We start from the raw sequence: 15,000 nt of genomic DNA on the forward strand, positions 1-15,000 counted from the left end.
ATGATAGAAAAAGAGATTGCCCCTTAATGTTGAGATAAGTTGATATGTAATTGGACCATTTCATGAATCTGTTACGTTTATTTGCATGAGTACAAGTGTTATTTTTATGCTGATATGTCAGGTAGTCTTCAGACATTAGCGTCTTCTAATATGCAGTGCGACTCGTATACGTACTTGTTTGCCCCTGATATATATATAATATATATATATATATATATAAATATATAAATTTATAAATAAGGATAATATCGATATTTAAATATCGATATTATCAAGTGGCCAGCATGGGAAAAAAATACCATACAAAGGTAATAATTTTTTAGAACTAAAAATAAGGGTGTCTAAGAGACCCCACCATGCCGAAATAGCAGTCAAATTCCTGACCCTAAAAGCAACCTTAAACGTTCATATCGCACCATGAGATAAGACAGAGGGACAAATTAGACTAGCAAAATAGACTATTCAGTAATATCTTTTTGCTAGTATATTTTCTCCCTCTGTTTTATCTCATGGTGCGATATGAACATTTAAGGTGGCTTTTAGAGTCAGGGATTTGACTGCTATTTCGGCATGGTGATGTCTCTTAGACACCCTTATTTTTAGTTATATATATATATATTACGGAGATATACTTGCATAGCAAGTGACTTGATCTGAGATCGTGTGCTGGAACGAAAACAATTGCAGCGTGGAAGGTGTTTATAAGCCATTTAAGAAACACACAAAACCGTTAGATTCACTTCAACATTTAAATTTAATTTGTCAAAATATTTTCGTCGCTTTGAGACCGCGACCTGTTCACTGACAAAGCTTCGTGCTGCATCATTTGTTTATATACATATATATATATATATATATATATATGTAAGTAGGTGAATGAATTATCCTATGTTTATCGTCAGCATGGAAAATTCGTTTAACCGAAACCTGGGTAGCAAATTCCCGTCAGAAAACACGGTTGAAGCGACCTGTAGAGGGTAGAAACTCCGGGTTCATGGGTAGAAATTTGTGTATTGTATATGAATAAATAAAAGAATGGAGTCGAACGAAGATTTTAACAAAATTCCTTTACTCTCGACACATGTTTCGAAGACAGCATATTTTCATTCCGAAGGAATAAAGGGTGCATTATGCAATCTTCTCATCAGGAAAGCAAAAGAAGCCTCTCTCAACAACAAGACAAACAAAAATTTCGATGATTGCCTACATGGTAACCAAAGCGATAATGAGTTGTTTTTTTTTAAATCCGTTATAAGCATTGACGTCAAAAATGGATAGTAGAAGGAAGTAAAAATAGGTAGGGGACAGTATGTTTGCTGTATGTATGGAAATGTGTGGGTGTGTGCTTGTGTTAATGAGTGCGTGTGTTTGTGTGTGTGTGTATGTGTGTGTGTAAATAACTGCATTTGTGCCTGTGTGTGTGATTGTGTGTGTGGGAGAGAGACAGACGATAGGTAGTAGTAAGGGAAGATATAAAGGAGTAATAGGTAGGGAAGGGGAAGTGTACGTTGATTGAAAGAATGTTCGGAGACAGGAAAGAATTTCTCTATAGTAGTGGTGTGGACGTGAAGCTAAATGTTAAAACCACAGTGACTATCGTTATCATTTATATGAGTAGAAAGTATGTTTCTGCCAATGTTTACATTTGTACGATTTTTCTATGAGTGTGTTTACTAGGGGAACCTTAGAGAAAAGAATATGGAAGAGCTCAGAGTTACAAATGTTACAAAACCTCCTGCCCTTATCAAAAGGAAAGGATACAGACAATATGAACCAATCCAGCTTGAAAGTTATATTGTTGTCTTTAAGACGCCAAACTAATTTACTTAGTCCTGTACTATGTCGTTTTTTCCTATCTCTGAATGTCGAATAGTGGTTAGAAATTCTCTTGGATAACTGAGAAGTGGACGCTCCTATATAGAAGAAAACATCGGTACCGGAAGAAATTCTACACTGGTAAATGGAATTCTTAATTTTTGAATTACTAGACAAAAATTTAATTCTGTTAGGGTTGTCCTCCGAGATCGAGACGAAGTTTTTATTGTTATGATTGTTGTCCTTATTATTACTAGCGCTAACAACTACACTATTTCTATTATTATTAGTATTATTAATTGTACTACAACCAGCAATATCACCGACAATAATACCGTTATTGTTGTTACCATCAACACTACCAATGTTATTAACACGACTAATACTATTATTAATATTATCATTGTTAACACTATCGCTGCTACCAATGCTGGTACTATTAATACTATTTCTATTATTATGATTGTATGATGGGTTGGAATTGGTAAGATTAGTGTTGGAACTCCCGGGTGAAGAATCTTTGTTTAGCAGCTTGGTATTATGGGAAGATATAATTTGTGAAAGATTCCTAGTGTTAGAGAAAGCCATTCTTACCTTATGTGAATTGATAATAGAATGATATCTAGAATTTGTGGGAAAGTTCCTAGCAACGAACCTTCCCTTACAGTTCCGTGAAGCAACGGCTTCACGGAACTGTAAGGGAAGGTTCGTTGCTAGGAACTTTCCCACAAATTCTAGATATCATTTTTCTCAATATATATACATATATATATATATACATACATATATATATACATACATATATATATATACACATACATATATATATATACATATATATATACACATACATATATATATATGTGTGTGTGTGCGTGTATATATATATATATATATATATATATATATATTATATATATATATATATAAATAAATATAAAGATATGTATGTATATATATGTATATATATTGAGAAAAATGTCGTCAGAATTTTGGAAAAAATCCTTTTATTTCTTCTTTATTATTAGCGTTTTGGTTCCTCTCTAGAACTTGTCAAATACAATTTTGTGATTGTACAAACAGCTTGTTCATTTATATAAAACATGTTTTTTCGGGGGTTTTGTATAGAAGAGAACATTGTTTTTGTTTTTATGGGTGATGTTCCAAGACAATGGAGATGGATAGATAGAAATATACTAGGTAGATAGGTTGATAGATAGATAGATAGATAGATAGATAGATAGATAGATAGATAGATAGATAGATAGATAGATAGATAGATAGATAGATAGACAGATGGGTAGAGGGTAAGAGAGAGAGAAGGGCTATCCACCTTCCTAATCATCATTCATTCATTTATTTAATTATTTATTCATTTTACTATTGTATCGGAATGCGTTTAAGGATGGTGACCGCTTCAAAAAAATAAATATAAAAAGTAAATATAAAAAACAGGTGAGGCTTGGTCATCACTGAAAGTCTTTTTGCTTTCTTACTATCGCTCTTCTTGTTTTCTTTTCTTCTTTCCTTTTCCCTCCTTTCTTTCTTTTTCTCCTCTTTGAAGAATATTTAGAATATATCCTTCCAAACATTCATTTTTGGAGGGAATTTTTGATAAAGTGTGAAAATACTGCATGAAATACATTAGTATAATATTTACAAATCAACAATTTTAAAAATCAATCAGTAAATAAAATAAAACGAATATATATATATATAATATATATATATATATATATATAAATAAATATAAAGATATGTATGTATATATATATGTATATATATTGAGAAAAATGTCGTCAGAATTTTGGAAAAAATCCTTTTATTTCTTCTTTATTATTAGCGTTTTGGTTCCTCTCTAGAACTTGTCAAATACAATTTTGTGATTGTACAAACAGCTTGTTCATTTATATAAAACATGTTTTTTCGGGGGTTTTGTATAGAAGAGAACATTGTTTTTGTTTTTATGGGTGATGTTCCAAGACAATGGAGATGGATAGATAGAAATATACTAGGTAGATAGGTTGATAGATAGATAGATAGATGATAGATAGATAGATAGATAGATAGATAGATAGATAGATAGATAGATAGATAGATAGATAGATAGATAGACAGATGGGTAGAGGGTAAGAGAGAGAGAAGGGCTATCCACCTTCCTAATCATCATTCATTCATTTATTTAATTATTTATTCATTTTACTATTGTATCGGAATGCGTTTAAGGATGGTGACCGCTTCAAAAAAATAAATATAAAAAGTAAATATAAAAAACAGGTGAGGCTTGGTCATCACTGAAAGTCTTTTTGCTTTCTTACTATCGCTCTTCTTGTTTTCTTTTCTTCTTTCCTTTTCCCTCCTTTCTTTCTTTTTCTCCTCTTTGAAGAATATTTAGAATATATCCTTCCAAACATTCATTTTTGGAGGGAATTTTTGATAAAGTGTGAAAATACTGCATGAAATACATTAGTATAATATTTACAAATCAACAATTTTAAAAATCAATCAGTAAATAAAATAAAACGAATATATATATATATATATATATATATATATATACAAACACACTCACACATCCATACATATATATACGTAAAGCTAGAACATCCCAATGCTACACATAGATATGTCTGAACATTTGTAGAGATGAGCCACATTTCGAATAAAGAATTAAAATTCTCCACTTCACCTTCAAACATTCAATTTTATAGAGGATTCCTTGATGAATTGTGTGTGTGTGTGCATGTTTCTGTGTGTGTGTTTGTGTGCGTGTGTGTGTGGTTGGGAATATGTCATGTTTATACTGCGAAACTTCGATCACGCCTCTTTCAATTCCATGATTTTGTATTAGAGAACATTAGTATAACACTTACAAAACGTACTGTCTCTGCTTTTCTTTCAAGCACTCAACCTTGGAGAGAATGTTTTGATGAAATGTAGCTCCATTGCTTTTCAGCATTGCGGATCGTCCCGTGCATATTTGTAAAATGAAAAAATTTGGAATTTTCCGTCGCCGCATATGCTTACTTAATGGAATCTTGCGTAATTCTTCTTGTCGCACACCCACCCCTAATCTCATTGAACTGAAATCTGATATTGAACACTTCAACCGTCACCTCCGACTTACTGAATTCTTCAACAATAAAGATTTAAATGATGAATCAATAGTCAGAAATAAATCCCACTTCACCCCCTACAAGGGAAAGGACAAATATTAAGACGCGTATATAGATACGATTTCAAAATTTCAATCTGTGGTATGCATCTGTGAGCATTTAGGGGAAATATAGAGGGTACTATTATTCATAGGTACCGCACGCTAGGAGGGACTTTTTCAGTCAAAACTACTAAAAAGGGGGTAAAGACCCCCTTCGGTCATGAATGACCATGGGATTGCACCTAGAAAGTTACCCTCCTAGACACAAGTCTGGGCAAGGTTGTTTATGGAAGACCAGCAGTCGCCCATGCATACCAGCCTCCCCTCTCCACGCCACTAGTGTTATCCAAGGGAAAGACAAAGGTCGATACAGCTTGGCACCAGTGACGTCGCAACTCATTTCTACAGCTGAGTGAACTGGAGCAACGTGAAATAAAGTGCTTTGCTCAAGAACACAAAACGCAGCCCGGTCCGGGATTCGAGCTCACAACCTCACGATCGTAAGCTCGACGCTCTAACCACTGAGCCATGCGCCTTCACAACAACAACAACACTTAAAAACATCTGTTTTTAAATGACTCGCTTTGAAGTTTTGCATTCGGTACAATTTGCTTATTTTAGTAGTTTTGACTGAAAAAGTCCATCCTAGCGTGCGATACCTATGAATAATAGTACCCTCTATATAATATATATATATACATATATATATATATATATAATATATATATATATATATATATATATATATATATATATATATATTATATATATATATATATATATACTGATGTTCACATCGTTGAATTTTTGAATTTTTAAAACTTTTCTTCTCTTTTTATAACTTTTGCTGTGGTTTACAGTTTTTGTAATTGTGCAGTTTGTATATATTGGGAGGTGCTTACCTCCTTAATTTTTTTTATCGTACATATAATTGTTTCGTTGCAGTAAAAGGTATGCTTACATATTCGGGTAGTCAGGGAGAAAAGAAAGGTAAAATTTTCACAAAATATATAGTAGATTTTTTTAAATCTCCTTATTCTTTTATTATTATTATTATTATTATTATTATTATTATTATTATTATTATTATTATTATTATTATTATTATTATTAATGTTATTATTATTGTTGTTGTTGTTGTTGTTATTATTATTGTTGTTGTTGTTGTTGTTGTTTTCATTATTATTATTGAGTGGGAGGGCTGTACATGCCATCAATGTCACACTGGGGTAACGTATGCGAAGCCCAGTATACCCATCATGATTACCCGTCTGATATGGGTAAACCAGGCACATGCATCACAACCATATGTGCGCGACATGGTGATCTCATATCAATATTAACAGCGCATGACCTTACTGTTAGAATTTTCTTCAGGTCGAGTAGCCCATCCCGTTCAAAAGGTCCCCGAATAAGGTTTGTTTAAGTATGTTGAACGAAACACCCATATTTCCAGAGGTGAATTATCCAAACCCAAAGAATTCCTCTCAACACATGGCAATGTTCCTCCCCTATTGATTCTGGTCGTGATCAGAGATGCACATATCGTCAGCCTCTAAGGGACATGTTCAACTGGTTAAGGTCTAACAACTGACAAGCAAATCTGTGGTATTGAACAGAATATTTACTGAGACCCATCTTTTATACAAAGACAACACAATGTACATAATACTTCCAATCAGTTAAGTTTATTATTATTATTATTATTATTATTATTATTATTATTATCAATGAGGAGGCATGTTTTTTGCCTGAAGTCTTTCAGTATGACGTCTGACCTATTCGCATATATCTTTCTGTCAGTTTGAATGATGAAGTTCCAAAAGAGTGAGATCTGATCATTTTCAAGCACTGGAGGTAGTTTGTGCTCCCACCAGTTTTTATCATGGGACAAATCCAGGTTTTTGAAAATTACGCTGTGAATATATTGTGCTGCTCTATCATGCCTGTTGAGATATTCTGTAGGCGCAAGAAGACTGCACATGGAGACAACATGATCAATGGTTTCATTTTATTGTCGGCATACACGACATGTTGGGCTACTGCCGTTCTTTTAATATGTTGGCCTGGTAGTTCCTTGTGGGTAGGCATTGATCTTGAGTTGCTATGATAAACCCTTCTGTTTCAGATTTTAAGCCAGAGGCCATTAGCCATTGATGAGTCAGTGCTTTGTCAACATCTGCATTATTCGCTCTCTTTGGGTATTTGCCATAGAGAGGTTTTTCTTGCCATTTATCATTCAGAATATCTAAGGCAGCAGTTTTAGCACGGGTTTTCATGCACTTAGCTTTTTCTCTGCTTGTTTCTTGTATGTCTAATTCCGAAATTTGTTGTATTCGGAATTCACTTAGATATTCCTTTGCCTGTTTTGTTACTGAGCATGTTGCTTTCTTGTTTTCATGTTTTGAGACAAGTTTTAACATCCATTCCTCCGAGTTTTTCAGGTAGGTGTCTAGGCCAATTGTAGCAATCTTCATTGTTATTGCCAGTTGTAAAAGTCCACGACCTCCTTATTTTCTTGGCAGATACAGTCGTTCTATATCTGCCTTAGGGTGATGCATTCTATGCATTGTCAACAGTTTTCGTATTTTTCTGTCAAGATTACATATTTCATTGATTGAGCAGTTAACGATATTGAAACTGTAAGTCACGACTGGTATAGCATTGATCGCTTCGATCCTGTTTCTCGCATTCGGCTCTGTCTTTAGTATTGCTCTTACTCTGCGATAACATTCTCTCCTGATCCTGAATGCCTTATTCCGTCCCCTTCAATTACCCCTAGGTATATGTAGCTCTCCGCTGGGTCTAACTCTATTATGACATTCTGCTGGTCAAGGTAAACGTTAGATGTTTCTGTCATTTTTTCCTTTGATAAAGGTAGCTTTTGCACATCGAGGTCAAATTGCATTCTGATGTCATCACTGAATTGTTGAACAATCGCTAGTAAGCCCTTGAGTTGTTGGTCATTTTTTGCAAAGAGCTTTAAATCATCCATGTAAATGAGATGATTTATATTTTTATCAAACATTTTATATCCGTACTCTGCGTCATTCAGCAATTTTGAGAGAGGTATTAAGGCTAAACAAAAGAGGAGTGGTGATAGTGAGTCACCCTGGAAAAACCCACATGAAATTTTTACATCACCAGCATTTAGAGATTCATCGTCACTGTTCAAAGTTAGTGTTGTTCTCCATGATCCTATACTTATAGACAAAAAGTTTCGCAGAGTAGGTGCTATTTTATACATATCCAGGCATTTCTTAATCCAGCTATCAAAAGTCTTTTTATAGTCTATCCAGGCTATTGACAAGTTTTTGTGTCGTTTGTGACAATCTTCTAAGATCATCTTATTGATGAGTAGCTGATCTTTACAACCATAGGATCCACGTTTATATTCTTTCTGTTCATTAGGGAATATGCTGCTGTCTATTAAAAAACTATAGGTATATTCCGGTCAGGAGAGATGTTAACGTTTTATACATAGTTGTTAAGCAGGTTATGGGTCTATAGTTTTTTCGTTCATTTGTTTCTTCACTTTTTGGAAGCAGGAATGTTAAGCTATTAACTAGCCAAGGAGGCATCCTACTAGGGTGTTGCAAAACATCATTGTAAAGTTTTGTTAGCAGTTCATGGCTCTCTGGGAAGGCATTCAACCAGAAGTTGGGAACTTTATCCTTTCCTGGAGACTTCCATTTGCTTGACCTCCTGAGAGCAGATCTTATATCTTCTACCTTGACACCCTCCCACTTTTGCTCCTCTAAGGAGTTCAAGTCTGTAGATATTCTATCAATCCAATTAGCGTTTTCGTTGTGTGTTTTTTCTTCTGCCCTAATTTTTATTCCAAAATCCCTGCACTTCTTCTTTTGATGGTACAGACTTTACACTTAGATATTCTTAGTAACTGGTGTTTTCCCTATCTTCCTGTAAAACTTTTTGGGGTTATTTTTGAAGAATCTAACACGCTTTTCACACCTCGCTATGCGGGCAGCTTTAGCAGATACCTTTTGCTTGATGGTTTCTATGGTGGCATCAATATCAAGTATAGTTTTCATATTATATTTTTTCTTTAATTTTGGGGGTTTTGTAGGTTTGGTAGTCTTGTCAACCTTAAGGTTTTTCAAACATTCAATGTCAGACCTAAGTAGTTTAATTTGTTGTTGGATACGTTCTTGCCAAGAAGGCTTTTTGTGGGAATGTTGCCGCTTTCTAATCTTTTCACCGCATAGAATCGTTGAGATTTTCGCGGATTCATAGTACAGGTGGTTGAGATCTGTGATATCAATATCATTAGCTGAAATTATACCCTTAAGTGCAAGGTGGATTTTACCAATTATTTTCATGTTTTGGTTAGAGTTGCGGATTTTCGGGAGTGTATCGCGTTCATCCATACTGGTTTCTTTAATTTTCAGTCATTCATTCATGATTTGATTTTTTTAGCTCATGTAGTTCTGTTGGGTCAATATTTGTGTGACTTTCTTCATCTATTTGATGTCTTAGTGTTTATGATTGGTTCAGGGAGTATTTAACTTTGCCTATCAATTATACCAACTCTTTCAATCCTTACTGCATTTTTATCAGCCCTGGGCTGGTCTATAATTGTTTCCTCTGTATTATCTTCTTTAGCTTGCTGCTTCGTTCTTTCTATCCGTTACTGCTTGTTTAATTTGGTCAATCTCTACTTCAGTCAGTAATTTTTTTTATAATGTTTCTTCTGTCGTTGGCAAGTGTGTTACTGTCTATATAGGGTCTTACTTCAGGGTGTTTCTGTCTCCAGTTTAAGTAGGTCTTGCTTTGTCTATTTCTTTTGCGTTCAGTTTAACCCAGTATTTGCCATGAAGGTGCTTTTCTTGCCATCGTTTTATCATGACCCGTTGCTGTTCCAGTTTTATTTTGGATTTCAGTTGTTTTACGGCTTTTGTTGTTTCTTCTTTTTCCTCATAGTTGTTAAGTAGTATGACTTCTATTTTGTATTTGCCAGCTTCCTTAAAGACTGAGAACAGTTTTTTGTTTTGTTCGTGTTTTGTGGTTATTTGTATTAGTTTTCCTTGCTTCTGAAGTAAGTATTTCTTTAGTCATATGGCAGTTATTTTGAAATTGTTTTCTGTATAAGGCCTCTACCACCTTCTATACGTTGTATATATAACTTTCTATGTCAGATTTTGGGTGGTGCATCCTAAATCCTGCCATTATTTTTCTTGTTTTCCTGTCTATTTTGATTAGTTCACTGAGAGTCCTGTTATGGATATTGTAGCTGTAACTTATAACTGAGACGGCTAAAATGTTGATACCTATTAATTTGTTTTTCATGTTGAGCTCTGTTTTCAGTATTAATCTAACTCGTCTATAGGATTCTTTTTTTTATTTTCTCTTATATTTGTGTGTGTTGTATCGTATCTGATTCATTGATTCCTAAGTATTTGTATGTCTGGCTTTGTATGTTTGGTCTAAACCTCTTATTTCATTTGCTTATTTTAGTGTGATGTTGCTACTCTTAACTAGTTTTCCTCTTTTCAAGGTTGCTTTGGCATATTTTTCTAAGCCAAATTTCATGTTTATTTCTTTGGTAAATCTATGCACTGTCTGTAGTAATGTTACCAGCTGTTTATCATTCGTAGCGTACAGTTTTAGGTCATCTACATATAAGAGGTGGCTGATTGTTTTGCAGTAACAGTTGTATCCACATCCATTTCTGTTTAGCATGTCATATAAAGGTGTCAGTGACAAGCAGAAAAGGAGTGGAGAGAGCGTTTCTCCCTGGAATATTTCTTTTCTAATGGGGATGGCTTTGGTTTTTATGGGTCCCTCTTTTGTCTGTCATTTATTCATGGATTATTATTATTATTATTATTATTATTATTATTATTATTATTATTATTATTATTATTATCATCATCATCATCATTATTATTATTATTATTATTATTATTATTATTATTATTATTATTATTATTATTATTATTATTATTATTATTATTATTGAGTGAGAGAGCAATGGATGCCATCAAAGTGACACTGGGGAAAAATATACGAAGTCCAGTATACCCATCATGACTACCCGTCTGATAAGGGTACACTAATCACATGCATCACAACCATATGTGCGCGACATGGTGATCCTCATATGAAGATAAACAGTACATGACCTTGCAAGTGGGACCAAGTTAGAATTTTCTTCTGGTTGAGTAACCCATCTCGCTCAAAAGGTCCATGAATAAGGATTGTTTAAGGATGTTGCACGAAACACCCATATTTCCAGAGGTGAATTATTCAAACCCCAAAGAATTCCTCTCAACACATGGCAATGGTGCTCCCCTACTACTTCTGCTTGTGATCAGAGATGCACATCTCGTCAACCCCTAAGGGACATGCTCAACTGTTTATGGTCAAGCAGCCCTATTGTTGTTATTATTATATTTATAATTATTATCGTTAATATTATTTTTATATTTATTATTATTATTGTTATTATTATTATTATTATTATTATTATTATCATCATCATCATCATCATCATCATCATTATTATTATTATTATTATTATTATTATTATTATTATTATTAAAACGTCGATCTGGCAGAATCGTTAGCACGTCGGGCAAAATGCTTTGCGATATTTCATCTGCCCTTACGTTCTGATATCAAATTCCGCCGAAGTCGACTTTGCCTTTCATCCTTTCGGGGTCGATTAAATAAGTACCAGTAACGCACTGGGGTCGATGTTATCGGCTTAATCCGTTTGTCTGTCCTTGTTTGTCTGACCTGTGTTTAGCCCCTTGTGGGTAGTAAAGAAATAGGTATTTCATCTGCCGCTACGTTTTGAGTTTCAATTCCACCGAGGTCGACATTACCTTTCGTCCTTTCGGAGTCGATTAAATAAGTACCAGTTATGCACTGAGGTCGATGTAATTTCGGTTTTTGTGCCTACAGTAGAAAGGATTATTATACACCCAGGAAAGTAAAAAAGTTTCCACACCTTCGCCAAAATTTCTTTAGGCTGGCCATAATGCCTTTAGCGTTGCGTGCTACGATGTGGTATTCTTGTGGTTATGTAACCTCGATTACTTAGTTTTCTGTCTTGTGAACGTGGTCACTCCGCTGGCAGCGTGCACCAAGGTAGAACAGATACCAGTGATTAGATTCCTCTTGTTTGAAGGTGTAACAGAGGCTGAAATTCATCGCAAGCTTTCAATACAATATTGGGATAGCGCTAGTGTGTATGAGTGGATCGAGAAGTTTAAAAACTACCAAAAAAATCGTGAATCACCAAGACATAGTACGACGCCCGTCATCCTCCATCACTGAAGATTCAACAAGCTCGAGAGATGGTTCTGGCGAAGTAAAGAGTGATCGTTAATGAAATGGTATGTTCTCTGTAAACTAATCATGGTTCTACATAGGTTCTGCTTCAGTAATGTCTGTGCGAGATGGTGCTAAGAGAACTTATCGAAGCGCGCAAGCACAATCGTGTGGAGACCTGTCAACGCTTGCTCTACCGCTACAACGATGAAAGCGATGCTTTGGCAATAGTCACGGGAGATGAGACTTGGGTCCATCACTTTGAGACAGAATCCAAAACTCAGAGTATGGATCGGAAACACCCGGAATCGCCAGCAAAAAGGAAATTCACGATAGAACTTTCCGCAGAAAAAATGAAGCTAACCGAATTTGGGGACGCATTAGTGAAATGCTGGTCAACAAACAGAAATCATAAAGTACCTCAAACGCCGAAGTCTATTGTCTGAGTCAAGGAGGGAGACGGGGTACTTGTTGGTACTGGCTTTCTACTTTCCAATGGTACGCCCTCAGAAGTCTATAAAAAAATCGTCATGAAATACCTTGCTACACACTACTACATGAAATACCTTGCTACACTCTACTACATACCTTTGATAAGTCTTGTAAACTATCCTCTCCCATCCCGCTAGACTTATACCTTGCATACGCCAAGTTCAAAGGTATCTCTGGTTGCTTCAAATCAACAAGACCACGGACTGTTGTAATATCCCTCCGACTACTCTCAAACATGGCACTCCAGAGGTAGCTCTTATATTCTCTTGTTTTGTTCTTATTAAGCCTCGTTCTCCCTAAGTTCAGCTAGATCTATCCAAACTATATCGGGCACGGTTTGAAAACACTGTTAATAGATTCTTAATTTTTCTCACAAATTTCATCAATTTATTTATCTTCCAGTTTTTTATGTTGAAGCTGTCGATTATCCTGGGTGGCTCCTGTATATGCATATGTTGTCGTTTTATTGTATATAATAGCCAGTACATTTTTTCCATCATCCTTTTAATATCTGTTTCATCAAATATATATTTGTATGAGTGTTTTAGTTCAAGTCCTCTGATTTCAATATCTTGATTATAATAATAATAATTATTATTGTTGTTATTATTATTCAGTAGTTTTATTTCTATAGCGTGCTTTCACTTCACTACCGAGCGCAGCTCTGTGTGCCTTGGGTATGTGCTGTGATTTGTTGTGATACTCTGATGGTTATTGTATGGAAAGTGTTCTGCGTAGGATGTGTGCAGTGCCTAGTAGTGCAATTTTCTGTATGTTATATGTGTTTGTAAGTCCTGGTGTTTTTGTTATGTATTTGTCTGAATATTTTTTTATCATGCCTAATGCACCTACTATGATAGGAATTGTTTCTGTTTTCAGATTCCACATTCTTGTTACTTCTATTTCCAGGTCTTTGTATTTTGAGAGTTTCTCCATTTCTTTTAGAGACACGTTGTCATCTGCCGGTATTGATACATCAATTAGAAAGCATTTTTTTTCTTCATGGTCTCTGACAACCATATCTGGTCTGTTGGCCTTAATTTCTCTATCTGTGTGTATCGGCATATCCCAGAGTATGGTTGCCTTCTCGTTTTCTGTGACCTTTTCTGGTGTGTGCCTATACCATCTTTTTTCCGTTGTTATTCCATAATGTTGACATAGCTTCCAATATATGTAGGTTCCAACTCTGTCATGTCTGTGAATATATTCCTTCTTAGCCAGGACTGGGCAGCTAGAGATAATATGATTTATTGTTTCTTGTCCATCTCCACATATTCTGCAGTTACTTGTAATATTTCTTTTCATTACATGTTTTCGGTAATTTCTGGTGGGGAGGCTTTGGTCTTGTGCTGCAATTAAAAATCCCTCTGTTTCTGCTTTGAGTCCTGAGCTTCTCAACCATTGCTGGGATTTTTCTTTGTCTATTTCTTTTGCGTTTAGTTTAGTGCAGTATTTACCATGTAGAGGCTTTTCTTGCCATCGTTTTATCATGGCTCGTTGCTGTTCTATTTTTAGTTTGGATTTCATTTGTTTTATAGCTTTTGTTGTTTCTTTATCTTCTTCTTCTTCTTCATGTTTATTAGGTGGTATGATTTCTTGTTTGTATTTGTCAGCTTCCTTCAGAACAGTTTTTTGTTTTGCTCGTGTTTTGCCGCTATCTGGATCAGTTTTCCTTCCTTCTGAAGTAGATATTTTTGCAGTCCTATGGTGGTAATTTTATAGTAGTTTTCCAGCCGTATAAGGCCTCTACCACCTTCTATACGTTGTATATATAGTCTTTCTATGTCAGATTTTGGGTGATGCATCCTGGATCCTGTCATTATTTTTCTTGTTTTCCTATCTATTTTGGACAGTTCATTTTGTGTCCAGTTAAGGATATTGTAGCTGTAACTTATAACTGGGACAGCTAAAGTGTTGATACCTATTATCTTGTTTTTAGCATTGAGCTCTGTTTTTAGTATTGATCTAACTCGTCTATAATATTCTTTTTTTATTTTCTCTTTCATTTGTGTGTGTTGTGTCTTATCTAGTTCATGGATTCCTAAGTATTTGTAAGTTTGTTGTTATTATTATTATTATTATTATTATTATTATTATTATTTTCATTATTATTATTATTATTATTATTATTATTATCATCATTATTATTATTATTATTATTCAGGTAAGAATAGGTGCGTTATCATTCAGTGATAAGGTAGAAATAGATTTTTACCTGAACGAATCTACTGACAAATCTA

The 15,000-nt window shown here is 34.6% G+C and overlaps 1 protein-coding gene across 2 annotated transcripts in view; it reads left to right on the forward strand.

The window, feature by feature from the left end:
- The window catches only part of LOC115210316 (cartilage matrix protein), a 105,543-nt gene that overhangs the window by 33,565 nt on the left and 56,978 nt on the right, over positions 1 to 15,000 (forward strand). For both annotated transcript variants that reach the window (XM_036502136.1, XM_029778841.2), the window contains exon 4: positions 14,925 to 15,000. This exon is cut by the window's right edge and continues 360 nt beyond it. In XM_036502136.1, coding sequence (XP_036358029.1) covers positions 14,925 to 15,000 — 76 coding nt within the window. The remainder of the gene's footprint in view (positions 1 to 14,924) is intronic.

This window comes from Octopus sinensis, linkage group LG4 (genome assembly GCF_006345805.1).
Source record: "Octopus sinensis linkage group LG4, ASM634580v1, whole genome shotgun sequence".
NCBI classification, from domain to species: domain Eukaryota; kingdom Metazoa; phylum Mollusca; class Cephalopoda; order Octopoda; family Octopodidae; genus Octopus; species Octopus sinensis.